At 37.9% G+C, this 22854-nt stretch overlaps 1 protein-coding gene across 21 annotated transcripts in view; it reads right to left on the reverse strand.

The window, feature by feature from the left end:
• ERC1 (ELKS/RAB6-interacting/CAST family member 1) overlaps window positions 1-22854 on the reverse strand; it is a 273756-nt gene that overhangs the window by 40456 nt on the left and 210446 nt on the right. For all 21 annotated transcript variants that reach the window (XR_014936211.1, XR_014936209.1, XR_014936216.1 and 18 more), the window contains one exon: window positions 17829-17973. Coding sequence is in view for 13 of the 21 variants with exons in the window: in XM_085521054.1 (XP_085377180.1) it covers window positions 17829-17973 (145 nt within the window). In the remaining 8 variants the exon portion in view is untranslated. The remainder of the gene's footprint in view (window positions 1-17828; window positions 17974-22854) is intronic.

Below are 22854 nucleotides of genomic sequence, written 5' to 3' on the forward strand. Positions count from 1 at the left end.
ATATACTCATCTTGAGTATGGGGTCTCTGAGAGTCTGCATCAAGTATTTTAATGTACATGCCCTTCCCATTTCTAATATTTAATGATCCAGGAGGCATTTTTTGAATTTTAAAGTCATGGTACATGTTGAGTTGTCATTTTTAGTTGCAGGGTTTAAGAGACACATCATTAGTGAGGTTTGGCTTTCCTTTTGGCTATGTTTAGTGTTAGCAACTGAGATCCTACTATCAGCAGCAAACAAACGCAATGCACAGCTGAATACAAATGGAAAACCTTCTTGTTATACAGTTTGGTATATCCCGGAGTACTGTGTTTTGTTGACACCAACAAAGAGCATATGCTGCATGCAGCTGCTGCGGCTTTTCAAAGCCTGCAGGATTTAACACAGATCCTACCTGAGACAAAGGCTTCTCCATCAACTATTGGCAATGTTACAACAATGTTAGATTATAAAGTGAAATAATTTATCAGCCTAGTTCATTTCTGCATTTAATTATTTCATTTTTCTGTTCATCTCTCCACATGTGATAATTACAGAGAAACTTCATTCTGCAGAACACACATTCACAAACCTTTGAACTAAACCAAAGGAGATCACTCAGATATGAATTTCTCTCTGAGGTTTGACATATGTAGATTAGATATATGTGGATGGATTTAAAAGCTAAACTTTGAACTGAAATCTTCCTTGCACAGGAATGTGTTTCTTTATTAGTTCCTTAGGAGATGAACAAATAAATAACTTTGGGTCTGCCTGCTAACAGACTTTATTGAAGTCTACTGCTCTGGATCCCATATACAGAAAAATAGTGGTACAGATGACAACCTAAATAAGGCCTTGTGCTTAGGATTCCTTGCTGTGTTATACTAATATGAACTCTACTCTGTGTGTTACTTTAGCTCTCTTGTATTCTCTTTAAGGCATACCTAAAGCTGTGCTTATGTCTGACTGAATAGTGGTAATATAATCTCTCCCCCATTTGTTTCACAAGAGCTGGAATCTGCCCAGGCCCAGATTTAAAAGGTAAAAAAAGATTTAAAAAAAAAATCAAAGAAAAAATTTAAAATAAATCCCTCTTTCTCTCATGGCAAACTACTATCAAACCAAATAATTCAGTTCTTTGGCATCTTTCCATCACATATAAGAACCTTAGGCAGAAAGATCAGTAAGGTGCGTTTTTCTCTATCTCAAAAATGTCTCAACAAGGGCTGAAGTCTAAGAACGCCTACCACCATATTGTAAACTCAGTTCATACTGACTGGGTGGCCTATGCATCAAAAGCAGGGCCTATGGTATTCTGTGACAACATCCTCAAAGAATCCTGGATCCCTTATACTACACAATCATCCCAGAATTATTCACTGAAAGAGACTTGTAGACAGCAACAGCAAGCAGAATGAACAGTCACTTTATTTCCTAGGATAAAATCACAGAACTGGTTCTATCTACCTTCCAGCAGTAAGCATTCACAACCTTTACAATCTAGGCTTAAAGGAAGTACTTTTTACAAGCCTGCCCTATGGTACAGTCTGTTCAGGCAAACCTGATCTCAGCTTCACACGGGAACAAAACAGAAGAGCTTTACTGGGCATCTCCTGTTAGGAAAGCCTGAGCAGTAGCCTTTGTTGCTCTATGCCCCAAAAGCAAAAAAGACCCACTTATATAAATTGGTTTAACTGCAGCTTGTTGCTAAAATGCACTGCTACATCCATTCTCCACTGTACAGTCTTCATTACTTCTTTCATCAGTTAAGAACTGATTTCTTTTGCAGACAGCGTAGCTACCCTTGAAGAGCATAGGAGCCTACTTTATTATCCATTTTATGCTGGCTAATGAAATCTGAGTGCTTTGGATTTGCATCCTACATCTCGCAAGCATGGCCTTCAACCCTATAATAATCTCTTTCTCCAGTCCTCCTCCCCCACATTGTCTCCAGGCAAGAGTCAGCTGGGACTAATGTGAAAGTATGTTATGTTCTGAATGCCCAGCCATACGCATATGCTATAGCCAAACAAAATACATCATGGTTCAATTCTTCTTGTTTTTCCCTGTGTGGGAGAGCTACTTTGGGCTTTATTCTCCTCTACCCAGCTGTGGATGTTAATTAAGTTCCTGTGAGTTTCATGATCTTTGAGACTTCTTTCCCTCCATCAAATGCTACTTGGTGGGGACTACTCAGATAAACAGATGGATGGTGCTGTCATTTAAAGTCTACTTTGGAGCGTTTAAGATAAAAGCTGGTCCAAACTAGTATGCTCTGTCCAAGCTGTAAAAGTTTGGATGTGTTCTCTAAAGATATTCTGCAGTTTTCTAATACTACACACGCTCCAAGCCTTTCTTCAAGACTCTGGGAGGATGAGCTTCTACAAACTCTCAGCTGAACAGCAGTGAACCTCTTATGTTTAGTTCATGTGTCTGCTGTGTGTTTAATATATACAGTTTACTCAGTCTCTTTAGCTTACTTTGATGCGCACCATTAAAGACAACAAAAAAGTGAAAAGCTACTTTCTGCAATAACATGAAAGGAAATACTAGTCTTTGTCACGGTCCTCATTACTCAGACTGCTGAAAACTCCTGCTTGTACTTCTTCCTCTGCTCATTTCTCCCTTGTGTGTTTGTGGGCCCAGGCTAAAAACTACATTTTATATTTCATCCTTTGAGAGAAAATCAAAGACAAAAAAAGCACTGAGAATAATAAGATGCAACGCAGTGTGGAGCATAAACATTCCTACAAACTGTTGGTGATAGATTTTACGAAGTAAAATGTAAAATAAATAAATAAATTAAAAAGTAAGCCCTTTGTTATAAGGTTGGAAATACTTTGTAGCATTACAAAGAATCGTGATTCTTTTAAAATTGGGCAGTTTAAGCACCAAAGTTAAAAACCAGATAAGTTGGCCTTACAAAATCTATAAATATCTGAAGGAAAAACCTCTAAATTATCTACATAGTATCCCATAGAACAGAAAATCATTTCTGTTAGAAACAGAAAAAGCTTTGTTGGACACAGTTGATGGGACTTTCTGTTTTCTTACGACTTGAAATTTCTCCTTTCCTTTTCACTTGAGCTTCACTCCACACCCCGCTCATCTTAGTCTCCTCTACCTTACTCTGCTCCTCTTCCCTTCATTATTTTTTCTCTTTGGCTCTCCTTTCCAAAGTAAACTCATGTGCTTATGCTCAGCTTAACAAAGCTGTCTGTATAACCTCAAATACCTTATGCGCTGTGCTTCTGTCGTAGCCCTTCATCTAGTCTGCATTCAGAAAACTTCTTGGTCCAGCAACATCGTGAAAACTGATTGACAAAATTTGACCTAGGAATTTATATGAAAGATGCATCTTACTGTAAAATTTCGAAACCTAGTAATTATTCCTGCTTTGATAAAATCATGTGCAGGACATCTGCTCATGTATGCGTACATATATCTTTCCATCATTTGAAAGTTTTCAAATCTTTGTTGACTGCATCCTTACAGTAAGTATACTAAAAGCACTCCCTTCTCCAGATATTTCTATTTTTGAAGGTATTTAACAGTGTTCTAACAACAGCTGTTTTAGCCTTACATATTTTCATTGTTATATGACTCATCACTTCAACTGCATTTGCCTGCAGCTTCAAAGAGTTGTTAATAGAAACTCCCCCCGTCCCCCTTTCTGCATGCTGTTCTTGGCAAAAAAAGTAGTTATGTACAGATACAAATTCCTAGATTCTAAAGTGATGTGAGCTGCTCAGTATCACCTCAACACAGACCGTCTGTAACAGCCCAGAATCCAGCCCTGGGTATATACATGAATGTGTCTGTGTCTGCATGATATAAACAGAGTTGATAGAAACATTTATGAAAAAAAAAGAAAGATGTAAATCTTAGAAAAAAAAAAAACCAACTTAGAAATGAATTTAAAAAGCAGTTGCCTACAGAAGAGAGAAGACAAAAAAAAAACAACAACAACAAACAATGCTATCTTTTTTGTCCCACTTTCATCTTTCAATCTAGGCAAAATTCCCCATATCATGGAGGGAAGAGTTGAAAGGGCATTTCCTTTGACAGCCAACAGGGCATTGCTACTCTGAACTAAATTAATGCTAAGAATTTTCTTTGTACAGCTAATTATTAGGACTGACATCCACACAGAACAGCCCTGCCTCGTAAGATTCATACAAACATACAGACATTACATTCCTGTCTGTCCGCACCATCTGTGCGTGTGGTCTGCAGACACAGAATTCCTGTCCATCTACACTGTCCTTGTGTTTGGTCCACAGAGGCAAGATTCCTGCCCAAGCACATAGCAGCACATGTGCAATAAAGGGCTGCACAGATGATTCTTCTCCATCTGCTTTGCTCTTGCACGCAGTATACAAGGCAAGGGAATCACCATAAGCCAGCACTTTTTTCTTTTCCTCTGCAAAGGTCACTTTTTAAAGTCTGCATCGGTGCTTAGATAATAATATTAGTTGGAAAGACTGAAGAAACATTCACATTTTCTGCTGCATTTGTGCCAAAATTATCAAACAGAAGAAGTTTTCTTTCTTTCCATGAAATTCATGACACACAATAAGTATTTCAGGCCAGTTTTGTCAGATGACTTCTCTAAGGTGTCTACATTTCATATGCTATTCTTGTCATTGCCTTCTCTATTTCTAATCTGTTGCCTTTCTGTGATTTACATTACACTATGCCATATATATATATATGTATCAGTATCAATTCATCTACTGGGCACCGTAAAGCATGCTGTAAAGCTTAAAAAATATTAGAAAGTTCTAGTCTCAGCTACAGAACCACCAAAAGGAAAGGTTTGTGGGAGAAGATGAAGAGTTCAGCCACTAGAAGGAGAAAAGGAGACCTTCATATTGCTGAAGTCATGCTTGTATCATAAAAAGGTTGCTGGGTAACAGTGGAGAGGAACTATGTTACTCCAGTAATTTGGAAATGGGGTAAGAGAGGAGAAAGAGAAATCAAGAAATCTTTTTATCATCTGAATGATGAAAAAGATGGAAATGGACAACAAGGATCTAGAATCAGCTTGTGCTTAAGCACATCCCCCAGTCTGTGCATCCTTCTTTCTCCAGTCCAGGAGCACACACTGATAGCTTGCTTGTCGCTCTGTGAGATACATATGAGACTTGAAAAGTGCACAAAATTATTTGTCTGCACAAATAAATATATGCCCCTTCAGAAAGAAGAAGAAGAAAAAAATCCTAGAATGGGAAGGTACAGTACTTATTACTTCCACAGAACAAATAAACTCGTATGGTCTTTCAAGTTTTAAACAACGTATGCACTAGTGTTTTCTTAAGGATCTCTATATTGCTTTTAGGAGTTGTTTTTTTTTCCAACAACATTAATGTCAGCAGTTGGCAGCAGTTTGGGTTGCTAGCTGAAATACAGGAGGCAAAGCCAAGGTTTATCTGCTGGTGTTTTGGAGAAGGAGGGCACATTGGCACTGTGTCAGAAACTGCAGTTAAGTTTCAGCTTAATGTGAAAAAAGTAGAAAGGTTCATTTCTCAAACTATTAAAAGGATTAAGTATAATACAACAGGGAAACTGAGTGTTTAAAATATTAAAGTTCCCTCCTAAATAAGAATCTCACTGTAAAAACAAGAGCTTGTTCAATTACTATGAAAAACTTGGCCAGAGTTAACTGTGAGCTCCATTTGTTTTTTGTTTACTCACAAACAGGAAACATTTGTATTTACTCTAAGACAGGAATTGGTGGTAAACAGAAAGAAAGGGAACAAAAGACTCAGTTCACTGACTGTAAAGTTGAAATCAAACGAAGAGAACAATACCCCTAATAAAATGGCTACCCCTTAACCAGGGTTGTATTCAAAATCAAAGACCATTACTTCCCCTCGACACCAGTAGATCAGTGATCAGACCTAATACGCATTTGGAGAGTAAGGTACTATGGGAGCTGAGAAACTGATTATCACCTGCTGATAACCTAAATTTGTGAGATGTTATTCTAAAAGTAAATGTACTCACACTTGAAACTGAGGGTGCTCGGGTGCCTCACTGATCTTATATCTATATGATAAATGTGATTATGCCGTGTAAATTCAGACAGCAATCAGATAACTGAGTTTGAGACTTATTTTGCCTTTATGCACAGTTCCTAAAAGCATTTCTTGGTATTGAAAAGACTTTTGGTGCCACATTTAATGCAAAGAAGGGCAGGACAGAGGCTATTCCTTTATTTATTTATTTGGTTTTGTTCACTTAGATACAGTAGAACACAACTGCTCTAAAGACCATCTGTCAAAGTCTCTACCTTGTATATTTGACAGCATCGTTAGCAGTCCCCCATTTTTGGGAGGGACTGGAAGCAGGATCTCCATAGGTATCAACTTTCCCATCCTTATCTTACAGAGTTGGCAGCTGCTAACAGAACCCTCACAGCTTCCCAACCCAGAAAGGAATAAAAATATCTCTATCCTCTCTTTATACATATTCACAAATGTCAAGTGGCAAAAACATTACCTCTACAGAAAAACTACGCATCTTTTCTTTGATCATGAGTGTTTCTTTATCTCAGAGAAAAAAGTATAGAGATATACTTCTTAGGGAATGCAAAATGCATATTTCTATTCAACACCAAAACCTGAGGGGTTCTTTTTGTTTTTTAATTTTTGTTTCTTTTTTTCTTCTTCTTTTTTTTTTTTTTTTAAGACTTGGATTCTTTAGAACATAATACCATGAATTTAATAGAACTGAAAGGAGTCTGCAGCCATCAGCACCAGTCCATTTGCAGATGCTATCATAAGAAACTGATACCTAATTTCATAAATCTATGACTGCTTTTGATAAACTTGATATGCTATCCTACCAATTTCCACAATTTAGTATGCAAATTAGTGAAGGATTAGAATCAAGAAACTTAGGCCTAATTGCAAGCATATATCTCAGTTTTCCAACTGCAACATTAAACTTTTATTTTCCTCTGCATTATCTCTTCAGTAGCCTGAGATATGGTGTACCGGACTAGGCTCAATCAGATTGATACAGAAAAACGAATTATTTTCAGAATCTGATGGAGCATGATGAAAAACCTGTAGACAGAAATATTCCAGGTCATAAGCTGAAAAATACCTGAGACTGCTCTTCATCAACAGCTCACTATTTACTGAAGCTGAAGCGCACTCTGATTAAGATTTAACATTTCATTACCTGTTTTTGAGATGGTAAAAAATTATAATTCTCTATTTTCCTTTTGCAACCAAAGAGTGTTGATTTATTGTGTTATTCCCCAGGTAAAACCCCAAATGCGCAACATACACCATCACTAATTTTCTGGTACACAATTCTATCTACCCTTCCTCCTCCAAGTAAACAGCACATTACAAGTTGCATAACTGTAAACCTGAAATCTACTTGAAATCTTCTACCAATCACCATGTACCTCTGACTTTACCTTCTCCTTACATACTTGCTGCATTTATCACCTTACCTGTTACAGATCAAACACAAATTAAAACCAGTAGTAAGCCTGGTGAAATGGTTTTAAGTTGCCGTCTCTGTTTTCTACTATTCTACTTTCTACTATTAATGTATGAATTGGATATCAACTGTTCAATGGCATCTTTCATAGCAAACAGACTGAAAACCCCTTCTTAAGGAATATCCTCAGGAAAGTCAATAAAAGACTGAATTGCCATTTATATAAGAAAAGACTGAAACCACACTTTTGCTAGGCTTTACATCCAAAGAGAAGCAATCATAAATAAAATCTTGCTTTAAAGCTTGAGCATGAAACTGTGCAGTATATTATGTCTTCCCTATGGAACAGTACCAGCAAACATAAGAAGAGATAATCATTATATGCCAAGTCGGCACATTTTGACTGTAGATAGGGATAATGGGATATGTCTTCTAGACAATTGCCAATGCCACATAAAACAGCTTTAATTGATGAGAATTGTTATTATGGAAAAAGGGTAGATAGACTAGGGGGAATGGTTTGAAATTGAGACAGGGGACGTTCAGGTTACATATTAGCAGGAAGTTTGTCACACAGAGGGTGGTAACACACTGGAACAGGTTGCCCAAGGAGGTTATGGATGCCCCAGTACTGGAGGCATTCAAGGGCCAGGCTGGATGTGGCTCTGGGCAGCCTGGTCTGGTGGTTGGTGACTCTGCACATAGCAGGGGGGTTGAAACTGGATGATCGTTGTGGTCCTTTTCAATCCAAGCAATTCTATGAATCTGTGATTCTATGAAGGTGCATCAAACAATGAAATACAGGATGACCACGCAGTCATCTTGGAAAATCACTGTACTTCTACTGTGCTACAAGAAGTCATTACATATCTTCCTGTATGAGAACTAAAATTTCAGTGTCAAATCCCTTTTTCTTCACACACAATATATTCCTGGGATTACTTCGTAAGGATGAGATCTGAACTCATCTTCTCTGTCACCAAAACTTCAGAGTTCAGTAAACAGTTCGTCTAAATGACAAGATTTAAACGTAATCACAAACTCTCTGTTTTTCCGGTCAGCACTCAAACATCATCAACCCAAATACCAGAACAGTGATGCCAAACCAGCCTGGCCACAAGAACCAGTTGTTGGAAAGACTCAAATATTTTTTCCCTGAGGCACATCCTGCCACTGGACAGCAAACAGGAAGTTGCTGTGCACGGACCCTTCCCAACTACCACACAAGCTGGAACTTTTAAGCAAAAGAAAATGCACTGATAACTTTATTCCTTGAGTTAACGACTATTGGCAGTCTTGAGCTCTCCTAAACTGCTGGTTCTGAATCTCACAAATTCATCAGCTAACAGAAAGACTGTCAGAAACTGACAGATTATTGTTCTCAACATTAAATTCAAAGCACAGAAGTCGCATAAAAATTAATAAATTTGATCTGTTTGATGTCTTTATTAAAAAGATCTGCTTCAACACTTTCTATTTAACAGCAAAATAATGCTTATCAGGTTAGTGGTTTGTGCTGCAACAACCACAGATAATCACCACTTACTACAATTATGTGAAATGACAACAACTGTATTTACACCATTCCACCAAGCTCATGCAGTGTTCTTAACTCGTTAGTAACACTTGCACAAGTTCCTCCCAGTGCAGACTTATCCATCATAGAATTGCAGAACGGTTTGGGTTGGAAGGGGCCTTTAAGATCATCCAGTCCCAACCCCCCTGCTACAGGCAGGGACACCTCCCTCTAGACCAGGTTGCTCAAAGCACCATTCATCCTGGCCTTGAATGTTTGCAGGGAGGGTGCATTCTCAGCCTTTTTGGACAGCCTTTGCCAGTGTCTCATCACCCTCAATGTAAAGAATATCTTCCTAATACCTAGTCTAAATCTACCCTCTTCCAGTTTAAATCCATTTCCCCATGTCCTGTCACTACATGCCCTTAGAAAAAGGTGCAGACTCCAGCTATTTCAGCCTGTCCTCATAGGGGTGCTGCTCTAGCTAATACCAAGCACCAGTGGACTGGTTGCCAGTAAATAGAAAAGGCACACCAATGAGATGCATTATAATATTACAAACGTCTGTATGGAAAAGGTAGCAAGTGCTGCTTTGTCATCTTTCTTCCAAAGTAATTTTATATGTCTGTCTCTCAATGGGGAAGCAAACCTTCCTCTCCAAGCAAGCCTACAGATCCATCACTGAAAGGGCCTAAAAACTACCACAGTCAAGGTACAAGCAGAAAACAGATATGGCTCTTTACAGTAGGGCCAAGAGAAAGTTTATTTCTCTGGCACCATGAGGCCATCTACAGCACAGCACTTGTTTGAATGTACATCATTATTTAGTAATACAAGAAGCAGAGGTAAAGGTAAAAAGAGGAAGGAGAAAGGAAGGAGACTATATGTAATATAACAGAAAGATGAAATGCTGTCATAGAGGACTGCTGTCACTGCACTGAATGCCGTTACTGTGGTAACTAATGATTAAAAATGATGGGAAAAAAGTCTAGAATGCATGGCAAGGAGAAGGTACTTTCTTTATTTTGCACTTCAAGGTTGTGTTCAAGGGCATGATGGAGCCTCACTTTCTTTGCGTGCTCAGTGTCTGTCAGGTTATTTGGGCCTGCTCCTGGCAGAGCTCTCCATCTGACAGAAATAATTACAGAGGAGCAAGAACTGGCAAAGTGAGTGGCACCGTGACTGATAATCTGGGTGGATTACAGGCCTTCGACAAAAGCCAAAATGTTTGACTTTGACAGCTGGCAATGCTCGATGGGAGCCAATTAGTGGATATATGTTCACTTCAGCCAGAAGTCTCTTCAGTTTCTAGTCAAACAGCTTCCTGACTAGGATGTGTACAAGTGCTTTCCTTCACTTCTACCTGCTCAACTGCATGCCAGCTACATTGTCAGAACAGCTGAAACCAGACTATAAGAACAACACATTTCAATACCTTTAAGTATTAGAAATAGTAGATTCAAGTTTTGTAAAGTTGCATTTCAACCTTCAAACAGTGGTGGTATAAGAACCTTAAAAATCATCACTTTACTATGACTCTGCATCAAACTAGACTGTGTAAATAAAGCTGTGATTGTACTTTTAAAGTAACAAGTCCACCATATCTGGCAGTATGTCTCTAAAAGCTTCACTACTTCTTTAAAATTTCCTGGCAAAGCAGGTTAATTTGTCCATTGCTTTTTGAAATAGGTTAACCCAAAACTTAGAGCATTCAGAGAAGTTCTGTTTGGTCCAATACATGCATGAACCTCTGACATCCAAGTCCCCTTCAAACTCTTACGTCCTCAGCTTTCTTATCACACAGATTTTCTTTCCCCTCTTTTTCATCTATTTCCACTCTTGCTAGTGCAAACATACAGATACTGTAGTAAAGGATCAACAAGGGAAGACAGACCCAACTTCCCTGAATGATGTCACTTATTTCAAACATTCACTTTTACCTTGCTTTCTCAGCTATGAAGAAGCCACCATCACCACACCCAGACAACTAAAATACATCTTCTGACAGTGTCATGTTCTGAGAGGCGCTTCCACTCATTAAACTCGGTGGGCACCACTGCACCACCAGGAACTCTCAGATGCTCTTGGAGGACAAGGGTAGTTCTGTCACAGAAACAGGTACGTTTAGCAATTACCTGTAGGGATTAAATATGGATCACGTGAAAAGGAAGCTATTTTGCTGCTCGTGTAATTGTACTCATCAGACGTGGTTTCAAATCAGGGTAGTTAAGGCAAAGAAAAAAAACAACTGTGTTATTTACAGGATCTGCAGTATTTCATCTGGCAGGGTGGTAACAAAAGCCTGCTAGAAGTGGGGTAATTCTGATACAAGAACAAGAGGAAAAAGCTTGTCTGTCAGTCTCCTCTGAACCATTTTACATTCTCCTGTTACAAAGAAAAATCACTCCAACCAGCGGAACTTCACTTTGGAAAAGTTCACGGCAAAAGAGTGTCAAGTGTCAGTGTGCTGGGTTTCCAAGGAGACAAGTAACAGTGGAAAGCCAGTATTTTCAGGGAGGAGAGGCTATTCTGGAATCTAACATTCTTTCCTTTCCCTCATGATCCCACGAACCACATTTACTTGGGAAACAAATCCTTACAGTAACATGGATTCATAAGGAATGTCAGCCAAAATCTGCTGGGAAGCAGCACAGAGAAAACAGTTTGGGACTTGCAATGCTAGATGAAGTATGTATTGAATATTGCATAAATACTAAATACTAGCAGTACTAGTCATCATCAAATAATTTTGCTCAATGTTTCAGAACAGCAAACAACAGCCTCTCAATTCATTCTGGCCTACAGAGACAGGAATGACTATGTCGAGGATTCAGTGGCAGGAGAGAATGTATTAAAAATTCCTCTTAATGGCAAGCAAATTGACTACATAACCCATATTCTCAATAGCAAGAGATTTCTTATCTCCCTTAACTAAGATAGAAAGAAGCACTTTTTCAACAAGTTTAGAGTAACTGAACAGCAAGAGTGTATGCTGGACAAGAACAAAAGTCAAAGTATCAGATGAAATGGAAATTACTATGGGAGAAGAAGTAGACATTGCAGATGTACGTTAGCATAAAGGAGCCAAAGACAATTCTACTCTGTTCAAAATGAAAGCTATCAAAAAATAAAACCAAGAAGATCAAACTATGCATTTCTTTTGTGTGTCTATCATCAATAAGATAGATGAGTAACAAAATTAATTTCAAGACCCAGAGAACACCATTTTAGGACAGAAAATAATAATGAGATGGTTCTCAGAAAAATCTCGTCCTCAAATTTACAAACCCTGATAAACTCTTTCTTAGTACAGTATGGTCCAATCAACTATAATGGAAGTTATCGGCAGTTATTTTTGGGAACCTGTGGGGACTGGTGAGGTTTTGGAAGATTCCATTAAGGTTTCTGATGCTGTCTCACATGACACATTCACAAACAAGTTCAGGTAAGTAAATGCCTCATGTTCAGTGTTGTCCAGTTCTGGCTACCACGCTTGCAGAAGGAAATAGACAAAATCTGATAAAGACCAAGAGTGATCAGATATCTAAAAAAAAAAAAAACGACACTTGAAAACTGGAAGAGCTGAAACTGTCCAATTCAGAGAAAAACACAGAGAAGATACTATTGTAAACAAAAACAGCTGCTAAAAAGATCTAAGAAACAAATGCTTTTCCCCATGCCCATAACAAATAGAAAAACTAATAATGAGCTTGAATTGCCGTAAGGGAAATTATGTATGAACAATAGCATTATAATGATAAAGACAGATGAGCCATAGAAAAGACTTTTCAAGATCGAGGGTTTCCACTAAGGTTTTATAGGGATAGAATACAGGTATAACTGGTTCTGCATGAAGGTGAGACTTTTTTTCTGTGATTAAAATACAAAAATGTGGATATCAAACTTTTTGGGAAATTATACTCCACAGTAATTAACAATTGTTCAGAAATGGAATAGATAAATAAATCAGGTGTGTTTCATGGAGATATGTCCTGAGCTCAGCACTATTCAGTACTATTTTCATTAACAACCTGCATGATAGTGTAAACTTTATGTTTACAAACTGAAGGAGGAAGCTTAGCTAAAGTACAGGACCAAAACTGTAAATGCTTTAAAAAGATTATTCAACTGGTTTTATAGATGAGTGAACATTTATGTAAGAAAAAGCAGCAAAATACAAATGCACTCAGCAACCCGATATGCAGTGCCACATGGCATCACACCATCTAAAATGAAAATTTTGAGATTCCATCATCAATACCACTAAACCAAACTAGTTTTTGGTAACTTCTGAAATAGTACATTAAAATAATAATTGAGAACAGTTATGAAACATTTATACAATAATTCAAGTGAGTATGGTGAATCATATAATAATATGAGGAGGGTGATTTACAAACAATTCAATTGAATAATACTCCAAGCTCAGAAGACAGACACGGATACAAGTTCAGAGCCTCCTAACAATTTCATTACTATGACTTGACATTTATGGCATTGTAATGCTTAGAGATATTGGTCAAGTTAAGCCCCCACTGTGCTAGACATTGTATAAACACAGAGAATGACAATCTTTGCTCCAAATAGCTCCTAGTAGAAAACCCCAAACATTTGAGACTCAAAGCCCACAGACAGGAAAACCTCAGCCCATTCATGTATGCCTTCCATTTACAACTCAAAGCTACGAAGTAGGATTTCACACAACTACAACAAATATATCCTGATTTTTAAAACTCTGTTTGACAAGAGAATGTATAAATGGTAAGTAGGCTCTTTTCTAACAGGAAAGTGGTGGACATGCTGCCACAGAGCTCCTCGGGTCTCTTTCAATTCCAGCATGACTCGCATTGCAGGGACTTCTGTATGGCATATAAACTGAGCACAGTGGCTGGCGCTCGCCACGCTACATCTGGACTGTATTAGGCAACCGTCAGCTCTGTATTCTTGCATCAGCCCTGGCCCCCTCATGTGAGGCAGCTTCCCAACCACTTTTTCGCCATGAACCAGTCAAGGAGACAAAGTACTTTGGGAGGAAGTAAATTGGGACCACATTAGCTGGTGACCCTCGCCCTGCAATTGGCCTCCCTTTCCAATGATAGAGGAAATCCCTCATGCAAACTGACAACCAATATGAAACAGGCAGCTCCATTTACTGGAAAGCCTGGTCAATGCTGAGTGCCTCATTAGGAAATGGTCTCTATATTGAGGCACATTCCTGCAATTCAGAGCCTAGAAATTCTAAATTAAAACAACATTCATGCCATATCCTCTTTCCGAAATGCCTCTCTTCATCCAAACTTTAATTTCTTTAAATATGTATATTAAAGAACCAAAATGTCTTTGGCAGCGCTCCTTCCTTCTCTTTCATAGTAATACCCTTCCCAGGCGAGCAGCTTGGAATATGACACAATGTTGGGAAGAGACAGAGGAAAGAATAATCACAGAATCTTCAAGTATCAATATGACCTTCCACTGACAAACAGTCTTCACAAATAGTTTTAAGTAAGAAGAAATCATTTGAAATCGTAGGGCAGAAGAATATGGAAATTGCTTCTTAAGATGTAGACTGGGACTTAATGATAGACTGCTCTTGTTTTAGGAAAGAGTTGCATCTTTATATACTCTAAGAAAAGCCAATTAACGCTGAGTCAGTCTGCTAACAACAGAAGCTATCATAGCCACTCAGTGATAACCAGCACAAGCCATGAAAAGGCATAATCTGAACCCCAAACATAGACAACAATTAGATCCATTCACATTCACTATAGTGTGATCAGAAAACTGCTTTTCTAATGTGTTATCTCTGTCAGAAGCTTTGTTCTAGCTTGCTGTCAGGTTCAGAAATTAGGCCCATGGTGTGTACCGCAGTATGCATAACTCCTCACACAAACCACCTCCTTCCGATATTGCTCAGCACTTCTGTTTGCATCCTACGTACGTGGAAATTGGAACCTCTTAGTCAACAGTGCTCACTCGCCAACTGAAAGAACTGCCTACCCACAACAAACTGTAAGTGTTTCCTAGAAATGGGATGGACTGAAATACAACATACTTATCAGGGATCTCAACAGTCCTAAAATAGTATTAAAGACACAAGGAAAGAAATACTGAGTCCAGGATCCCAACTCTGAATCTGAAGGGATGAATAAACTTTCTAAAATCCAGAACTGCTTTTCAGAGTCTTCCAGAAGATCTCATCTAACCATCATTGCTTGTTTTTCTTGAACAACGTTTAATACGAGTTTGATTTTTCACTCACGATTTCTACTGAAATTTTAGGAACTGCAGCTAAACTTCTAGGACATTCCTGAATAGTGATACAGTCCCCTGGAACTGCTAACAGAGATGGGCCTTTGTTTGAGATGTAGAGTAGGATATGCGAGGAGAAAGTTTAAACTGATGAAGAGGCATTGTGACTTTTCCTGAAAACACAAGATCTGAGTGACCTGTAATAACCAAAGATGACCAAAAGGGGAAAACAAACAGATTATTTGCAAAGCACGTGGAAAAATGATTTTCCCTTTGACTGTATTTGTAATGATAATAGTGGAAAATATCATAGCCTTTTCATAGCCATTTCTTCTGCCCCATCTCCTGTGTCTAGAGCTGCTGAAGTTAGTGATTTGAGTTGGTGACTTCAGCACAGAAATGTACACATTAAAACTACTCGTATTGAAGAAATAAATGTGATGTCAGGTCCCTTGTACTTATGAAGTTGGTGAATTGTCTGTTGGTAGAATTACTGTCCATGATAAATAACTCTGAAGAGCTTTTCTTTCAACAGTATTGAAGGTGGCACACAAAAAAAGGACAAAAGATGATATACTCATAACACAGGATAGATTTTGTCAAATCTCTGTTACATCAAATAAGCATATGTCAAATACAGCTTTAATAGAGTTTAAATTGTTTATCTATAAACATATATTTTGCTTTAGATACCAGGGATGCACTGGACAGTATCTTGTAGTCCAGCTGTCTATGATTTTATATTTGTACTTATACAGCTCATATACTATTTATACACAATGTTAATAGCAGAGAAGGTTTGAGGAGACTATGATTTACCGTACGCTTTCATCAAGGTTCTTTTAAGAGGAGGAACAATTATGAGTCTTTATAGATAAGGGCAATTTTGGATTCAGAAACTTCAGAGGCATTTGGCTATCCCAATGATTTCTTCTAAAAAGGGCTACTGATCAAAAAGACAGACAACATGTAAGTCCAGAAATAGCCTCAATTCATATGGGTCACAGCAAGAAAAATTTCAAGTTAATCTCTTGTGCATTTTTTTATTCTGAAAATTAAGTATGCTGCACCTATGTATAAAAGCACTTAGAATGGGCATCCTTCAAAGAAATGCCTCTGAAGGAACAATATATGATATGATGTGACTTTTCAGCACTGAAAACTGGTGATATGAACTACAACATTCTAAAAATCATCTAAGTGAAACTTCAGACGCTACAGGAAATCGCAGTGTTAATATACAAACTGCATATGCACAAGTATTCAGTAGGAAAAACACAACACAAAAACCAACCCTAAGGATCATTCTCTCCACCAACCAAGGATAACCAGAAGGAAACGAGAATGGACAATGTGCATGAAGGAGCTGTAGTTTTAAACTGAGACAAGAACTGCTACGTAAAAAAAAAAAAAAAAAGCCCACTTCTCTTAAAATGAGCAGTAACGTATATTAAGGCTGTTACAGCCACAGACAATTACTCTAAGAAAATAAATACAGCTGATGTCAACACTTCAGAATCCTGTCCTAGTAGGAGGGCATCTGCATAATGAGAGAAAGCAACTACAACTGCTGCTCAAAAGTAAATGAATAAATGGTATTTTCTACTTGTCTTAATGTTAATGTAAAAATGTATAACCCTTGTTACATAATTAAACAGTAAATAATTGTCATCTTAAAAATACATGACCAGTAACCTACTTCTATTTGCTAAGGAAGAAGTAGAGAAATCCCTTATTAGGGACCAGACATGATTTTGTCTTAGATTTTGACAGCAAGAAAAATAACATTTGACAAATGAAATACACATAAAACTCAATGAAGATGGAATCACTGACACTGAAGAAGTTGCTACTGGATTAACAGCAATACTATACACGCTTTCAGGGAATGTGACCTGGGAAGAACATAGAAGAAAAATCTACACACATTCTGGATCTCCTATGGATAGAACTGCCTTCTGCTTCCTCATTCTTTCATTGGCACTGTATTTTTCACTTTGCATTTAGTATCAAAACATAATTTTAAAAGCTTGAATAGAAATATAAATTTTCTGATCACTTTGCTTAAACATAAAGAACTTGGAAACAGGAAAGAAACAGAAATAGAAAGGGACCAATCTCTTCCCTAGCATGAGACCTCCCAGACTCCAATCAAGTAGCTGCCATTCCCTTATAGTGCTTCTGTCATAGATTAGGAACCACAGCAGAGACTGTGTAGTGTAACCGATGCATTTGACCTTTACAGCAAGAATTTTCTTCAGTCTATGCTTCCTGACTGACAAGAAAAAACACAGGTCACCAAAAGTTGTATCACTGCACTTCCCTGAGCCTCTGGAAGTTAAAGAGAAATGTCTTTTTAAATCAGTGTCCTACGTATTGTACCATACATTTACTAATGAGGCAGGGACACAAAGAAACTTCCCTTATAACTGAGACTGTTTCATTCCCACCATGTTTTACAGAGCTCACGATCAGTAGCTACTTTGAAGTTGGCATTTATGTACTTTTTGTCCCAATAGATGAAGAGATTATGTGTATGTACTATTAGTTCCAAAAATGAAGATAATAACTGCACATTAAATTATTAACTGGTTTCTTTCGTGTCTTTCCTCTACTGACCTGCTGTTTGAGCTGTTGCACAAGGCGGTCCTTCTCTCGTTTGAGGGCAGCCACTTCATCTTGAGTCTTCTTCTTAGAGGATGAAAGTTCTAGCAGAGCAATATTGGCATCTTTTTCACTAATGGCAGCAAGAAGGGCTTCTTGTCTGAAAAACACATGTAGGTACAAAATCATGCTGTGAAACTGAGAGGCTCCAACATGCCATAAACACTGTAGCAGCATGAAACTCCACTGAGCAGAAATAAACATGGTTATTGTGGTTATACATCCATCCATGGAGCAGAAAGTTGGGACCCACCTGCCCTCCGCTCCCAAGATGACAGTGCTGATACCAGAGTAATGCTTATAGGACAAGAAAAACATATGTTATTATTCTGCACTTAGCTGCTCCATTTTTAATAACTACTATTTATTGCTTCTTCCGCTGAAGATTTTCATTCCTTATACTGGTTTACATTTCCAGAATGGATTTTGAGACTGCACACAAAAATACTTGACTAATCGTAAGACTTCTGTGTTAAATTACATTAGGTTACATTGCCTATTCACATAGCTATTTTAGAAAAGAGGTGGCATGCGACAAGTTTATTGAAATCACTTGAACAATACGGAGTATTCCCAGAAGCGTATGATGACACGGACACTTTTGTGCTAAAAGACAGATGTTGAAATAGATGCCCTTAAGCATGCTTGAGCTATTCTCTGACTTTTGTTTGCAAGTAGCCAATATAATAATGGGCTTTTTGATGTATGTCTTGAGTAATTAGAACAAAAATCACAGACCTTTTGCAGCTTTGAAGAAACATTTTAAGCAAGAATGCTCCATAGCAGCGTAATAACCAGATAAAGAAACACCACCTTACCAAAAGCAAAAAACTCTCACAAATATCCCAGTGTTATCTGAAACATTTTGTAGGTACTGGAAAGAGGGGAGGTGAAGGCAATAACCCTGTCAATAAAACAGCAGTTCTTGAACTCAAAGGGCTGCTATACGCTAGGGAAAGCAACTGTTTCTGACCATAATTCTCACTTCTGATCGCTGTGGCCGATATGCAAGAGAACATAAAGGAAAACTTGTCCAAAAGGGATGGTTAGTCCCTGACCTCACAGAAAAGAGACATACTGTTCCACTGCATGAAGGAGTAGAACAGAGGTCCTTCCTAACCATGGTGTGAAAGACAGTACTATGTAGGAGTGATGAAGAAAGAGGGATTTGCAATATTACAGATTTCCTAAGCTTCTTTAATCTAAAAATTTAGTAGTAAATGGAGTCAAAGTAGTAAAGATTCCAAATTCCCAAACAATCCAAATTTTGACCTCATTCTAAAGAAGGTCACAGTAATGTTAGTAATTTCAGAAAAATAATTTTCAAGAACAAAAAGGGGTACTAAAATTATTCTGCTAATCATGTCAATAGCAATTATTATAATAATGACAGTGCTGTAACAGATTTTTATTAAAAATATAAGATATGTTGAAGAAGCTCAGTGTAAACAATTAAAATTGATGTTAATTATACCGATATATCCATTTGCTGTCAAGATCTTTTTATAATAAAGACCCATTCACAACCTGTTGACTTAGGACACTGATGACAGACTGCTAAGGATAGTAATGACATTTTGTCTTCTTTTTCTAATTAACCTATTTCTACACCTTGATGAGAATAAATCAGCTTTCTCATTTTTCCTTCTGTATCTTCCTTTTAAACAACTTAAGCGTGGATAAAACAAAAACACTTGCTGCAAAAAGTACTCATTGCATTCCGCTATCATTTAATATTGATGTTTTAAACATATGTATCCAACACAGTGGGCTTCTAAGCCTACGGCTTGGAAAGGGAAATGATAGGTACTACTTGAACACAGAAGTTTTTATGTTAGATGCTGAAAACTTCACAGATTTCTTGATGTTACTAAGCATGGAAAGATGCATCCATTACTGCAGTGCTTCTGAGAATGGGGAGTGAAATAATTCCATCAGGGACTTCAGGGCTTAAATCAAGAATGTAGGGAGACGCATTCCTAAATAAGTAGGAAGTAGTCGTATGGTTTGCATTGGCTGCAGCTGAGCTTGATGAAGAATTTATTGTCCTGGATACAATACTAATCCCTCCTCCAAACTGTATTAACAACGGCACATATATTCACTTCTTGACCTAGCTCTTCCAAGAAGTTTGAACCTTAGTTTTCCCTCTTCAAATACCCAATATACATCATTTTAATAGAATGGGACCAGGAACTGGCTGCATGTGAAGTTATGCTGATACATCTGAGAAGACAGTAGCTTCTGAGCAGCTCAGGACTGTAACCCCCTTAACCCAGCACAGCAGTAGCCAGCACAGCACATCAGACCACAGATTAAGAAGAGTTTTGTGAAAGGCACACGGACTCCACAGCACTAGAGTAGAAGCCACTAGTTTTGTAAGCAACTTCTCTTTGAGAACTGTATGGGATGGCCATAGCATTTAAAAAACCTCTTGTTATTTTTACAGGTGAAAGACAACAACAAAACCACAACATAGCTCTCACTTGAAAGGTGTGGAGTTTTCCTAAGACAATGGCTGAACTGACATGATTCACTGATAAGAAAATCCATGTCTGTTTTCACACGTGATAGCTGGGAATGAAATAACAACTTTTTCTTATGGATTACAGATCTAGGCATCTGAGGATGATGAAGGATGACCTACCTTCCTTCTGATCCCAGATTGCGAGCATGCTCATAAGAAATATTTCTGCCAGGTAAAGCTGAAGACCTCTACCACTGCACAGGCAGAGCAAACTAGAGCATATAAACGCCTCACTTCTAAGATGTGATCCCTGTCCCCTCTGTTGATCCATTGATTACTACCCATATACAGACATTGGTTACTATAAGAATTTCAACTGAAGCCATATATCGAGTATACATCTATTTTTACAAAGTAAAAAAAAAAGAAGAAAAAGAGTAAAAGAACAGCGTATTCCAAGAAAAAGACAAGAACATGTTTCAACAGACCAATTTTTTTTCAGCATCTGACAGCAGAATAGACTTACACAATGGACTTTCTGTGGATGGAATTCCTCTCTGGATTTATGTGTTTCTTCTGCACGCAAACAAAGTAAGCTTGCTTTAGGTGGACTAACAATACATCAAAAACGACAGATCTGGTGCCTAAATCTTGCCTATGTTACATAGTACCCAGACTACAGAAAAATCAGCACCTTAATTTATTCTTTGTACTTCATGACATGTTACCACAAAGCCAGGCATTTTTAGATGCTTTAAAATAATGGAAAGATACTCTAAATACATTTATTCCATGAAGAAAGGAAAAGGTGTGCATCAGATTCCCAGTTGCAGAATCAACATTGTAGGTGTGGGAACAACTGATAATGGCTGCATGATTACTGCAGCTTTGTTTTTGTTGCCTTTCCTTTATGGAAAAGTATCCAACTTTGGATGTCTGCCTGAAACATGAAAAATATCAATAGAATGAAGTGACAAAATATGATACACGACCTCTGCTTTTTCTAGCTATCGGTATCCTGGGAAAGACAGACTGGTTTGGTGTTCTGGTAATTTTCACTTTCTTTAGAGTAATCTGTTTTGATTCTAAAGAAACACTTATTCTTTTAATAGTAAATCCACAATCCTCGCTGATGATTCAGGACCAGAGCCAAGAATATCTCTGTAATAGTATCTATATAGCCTTTACTGCAGTATGGAAATTTGAGGTGCCTCAAAGAGCATGTAAGGCTTACCTTCTACAATCAAATGTTTTGTTGCTCATCTCTACTTAAATGAAAATTCCAGGACAGTGAGATAATGGGTATCAACCTGTCTCATATTTATTGCCATGTAAACTTCACTACAACACTTCACTACAACAGCTCAGAAAAAAAAAACATCCTACTGTTCAAAACCTCAGTGCTGTATTATCTGTGAAATGTGGCTGTTGGTCAAGAAATGATGTGAAAGGAGTTGTGTCTTTCTGAATGTTTTCTGGAACTGAAGGAAGACAAAGATTGTGCTTGCTGCAAAAAACCCAAGACGTTGATTTTTTAAAATGCTGTGTAATACCAGAGTCACTACAGCTCGTATAAACACAACCCATGTATGTTAGGTTGGGTATTTCTGTGCCAATTATAACTCAACAGGGGGAGCACTGTCTGTAGAACGCAAGAAAACAGCTTCAATTTATTCCAGGTCAGGTTTAAGTTGGATATCAGGAAGACTTCCTTGATGAAAAGGGTGCACAGGCATTGGAACAGGCCCAGAGAAGTGTGTAGTTCCCATCACTGGAGGTATTTAATAGATGTGTGGATGTTACACTTAAAGACGTGGTCTAGTAATGCACTTGATGGTGTTAGGTGGATGGTTAGGCTTGATGATCTTATGGGACTTTTTCAACCTAAATTATTCTATAATTCTATTTATCTCTCAATTTCAGCAGACTCTGTAGCCTGTTCTGAGCTGTACCACAGCTCACAAGATGTAGGGAGGCATTAAGGTGGCTTCAATATTAACAGAAGAAAATACAGTGAAAAGAGAATTAGGATTACCTCTGAACAAAAAGAAGCTCACTACAGAGAAGTGGGGTTGCTTTTTCCCCATTTATGCTGAAGCCTTTCATTGAGAGAATCACGATAACCACAGACTGGGGTGGTACCAAGACCAGTAAGTTGAATTCTTAAGAGATGGTTCTGGATGTATTCTAAAATAAAGATGGCAATACAGCTGTCCTTTGGGGTACTTCTGATTCACCCCCCAGTCTCCATTTTCTCAGAAGCACAGCTGGGTTTGAGATTTCTTTCTTACAGTTGATACCAAAGATGCAATGATACCAACAAATGATTCCAACTCTAAAATATAGATGGATTCAACAGACTGAAATACCACAAGGAAGGCAATGATGATTGCAGAGTAGAAAAGCCACTGAAAATTGCTATGACTGAATTCTTCTGATGACAAATATTGTAAGCCCATGAAGCACTCCTGAGGAAGTTGTCTAGTAGCATCTTCTGGCCATCCTAATGCTTTT

Source organism: Coturnix japonica, chromosome 1 (genome assembly GCF_054131305.1).
Source record: "Coturnix japonica strain WE chromosome 1, WE-NBRP24, whole genome shotgun sequence".
Lineage (NCBI taxonomy): Eukaryota > Metazoa > Chordata > Aves > Galliformes > Phasianidae > Coturnix > Coturnix japonica.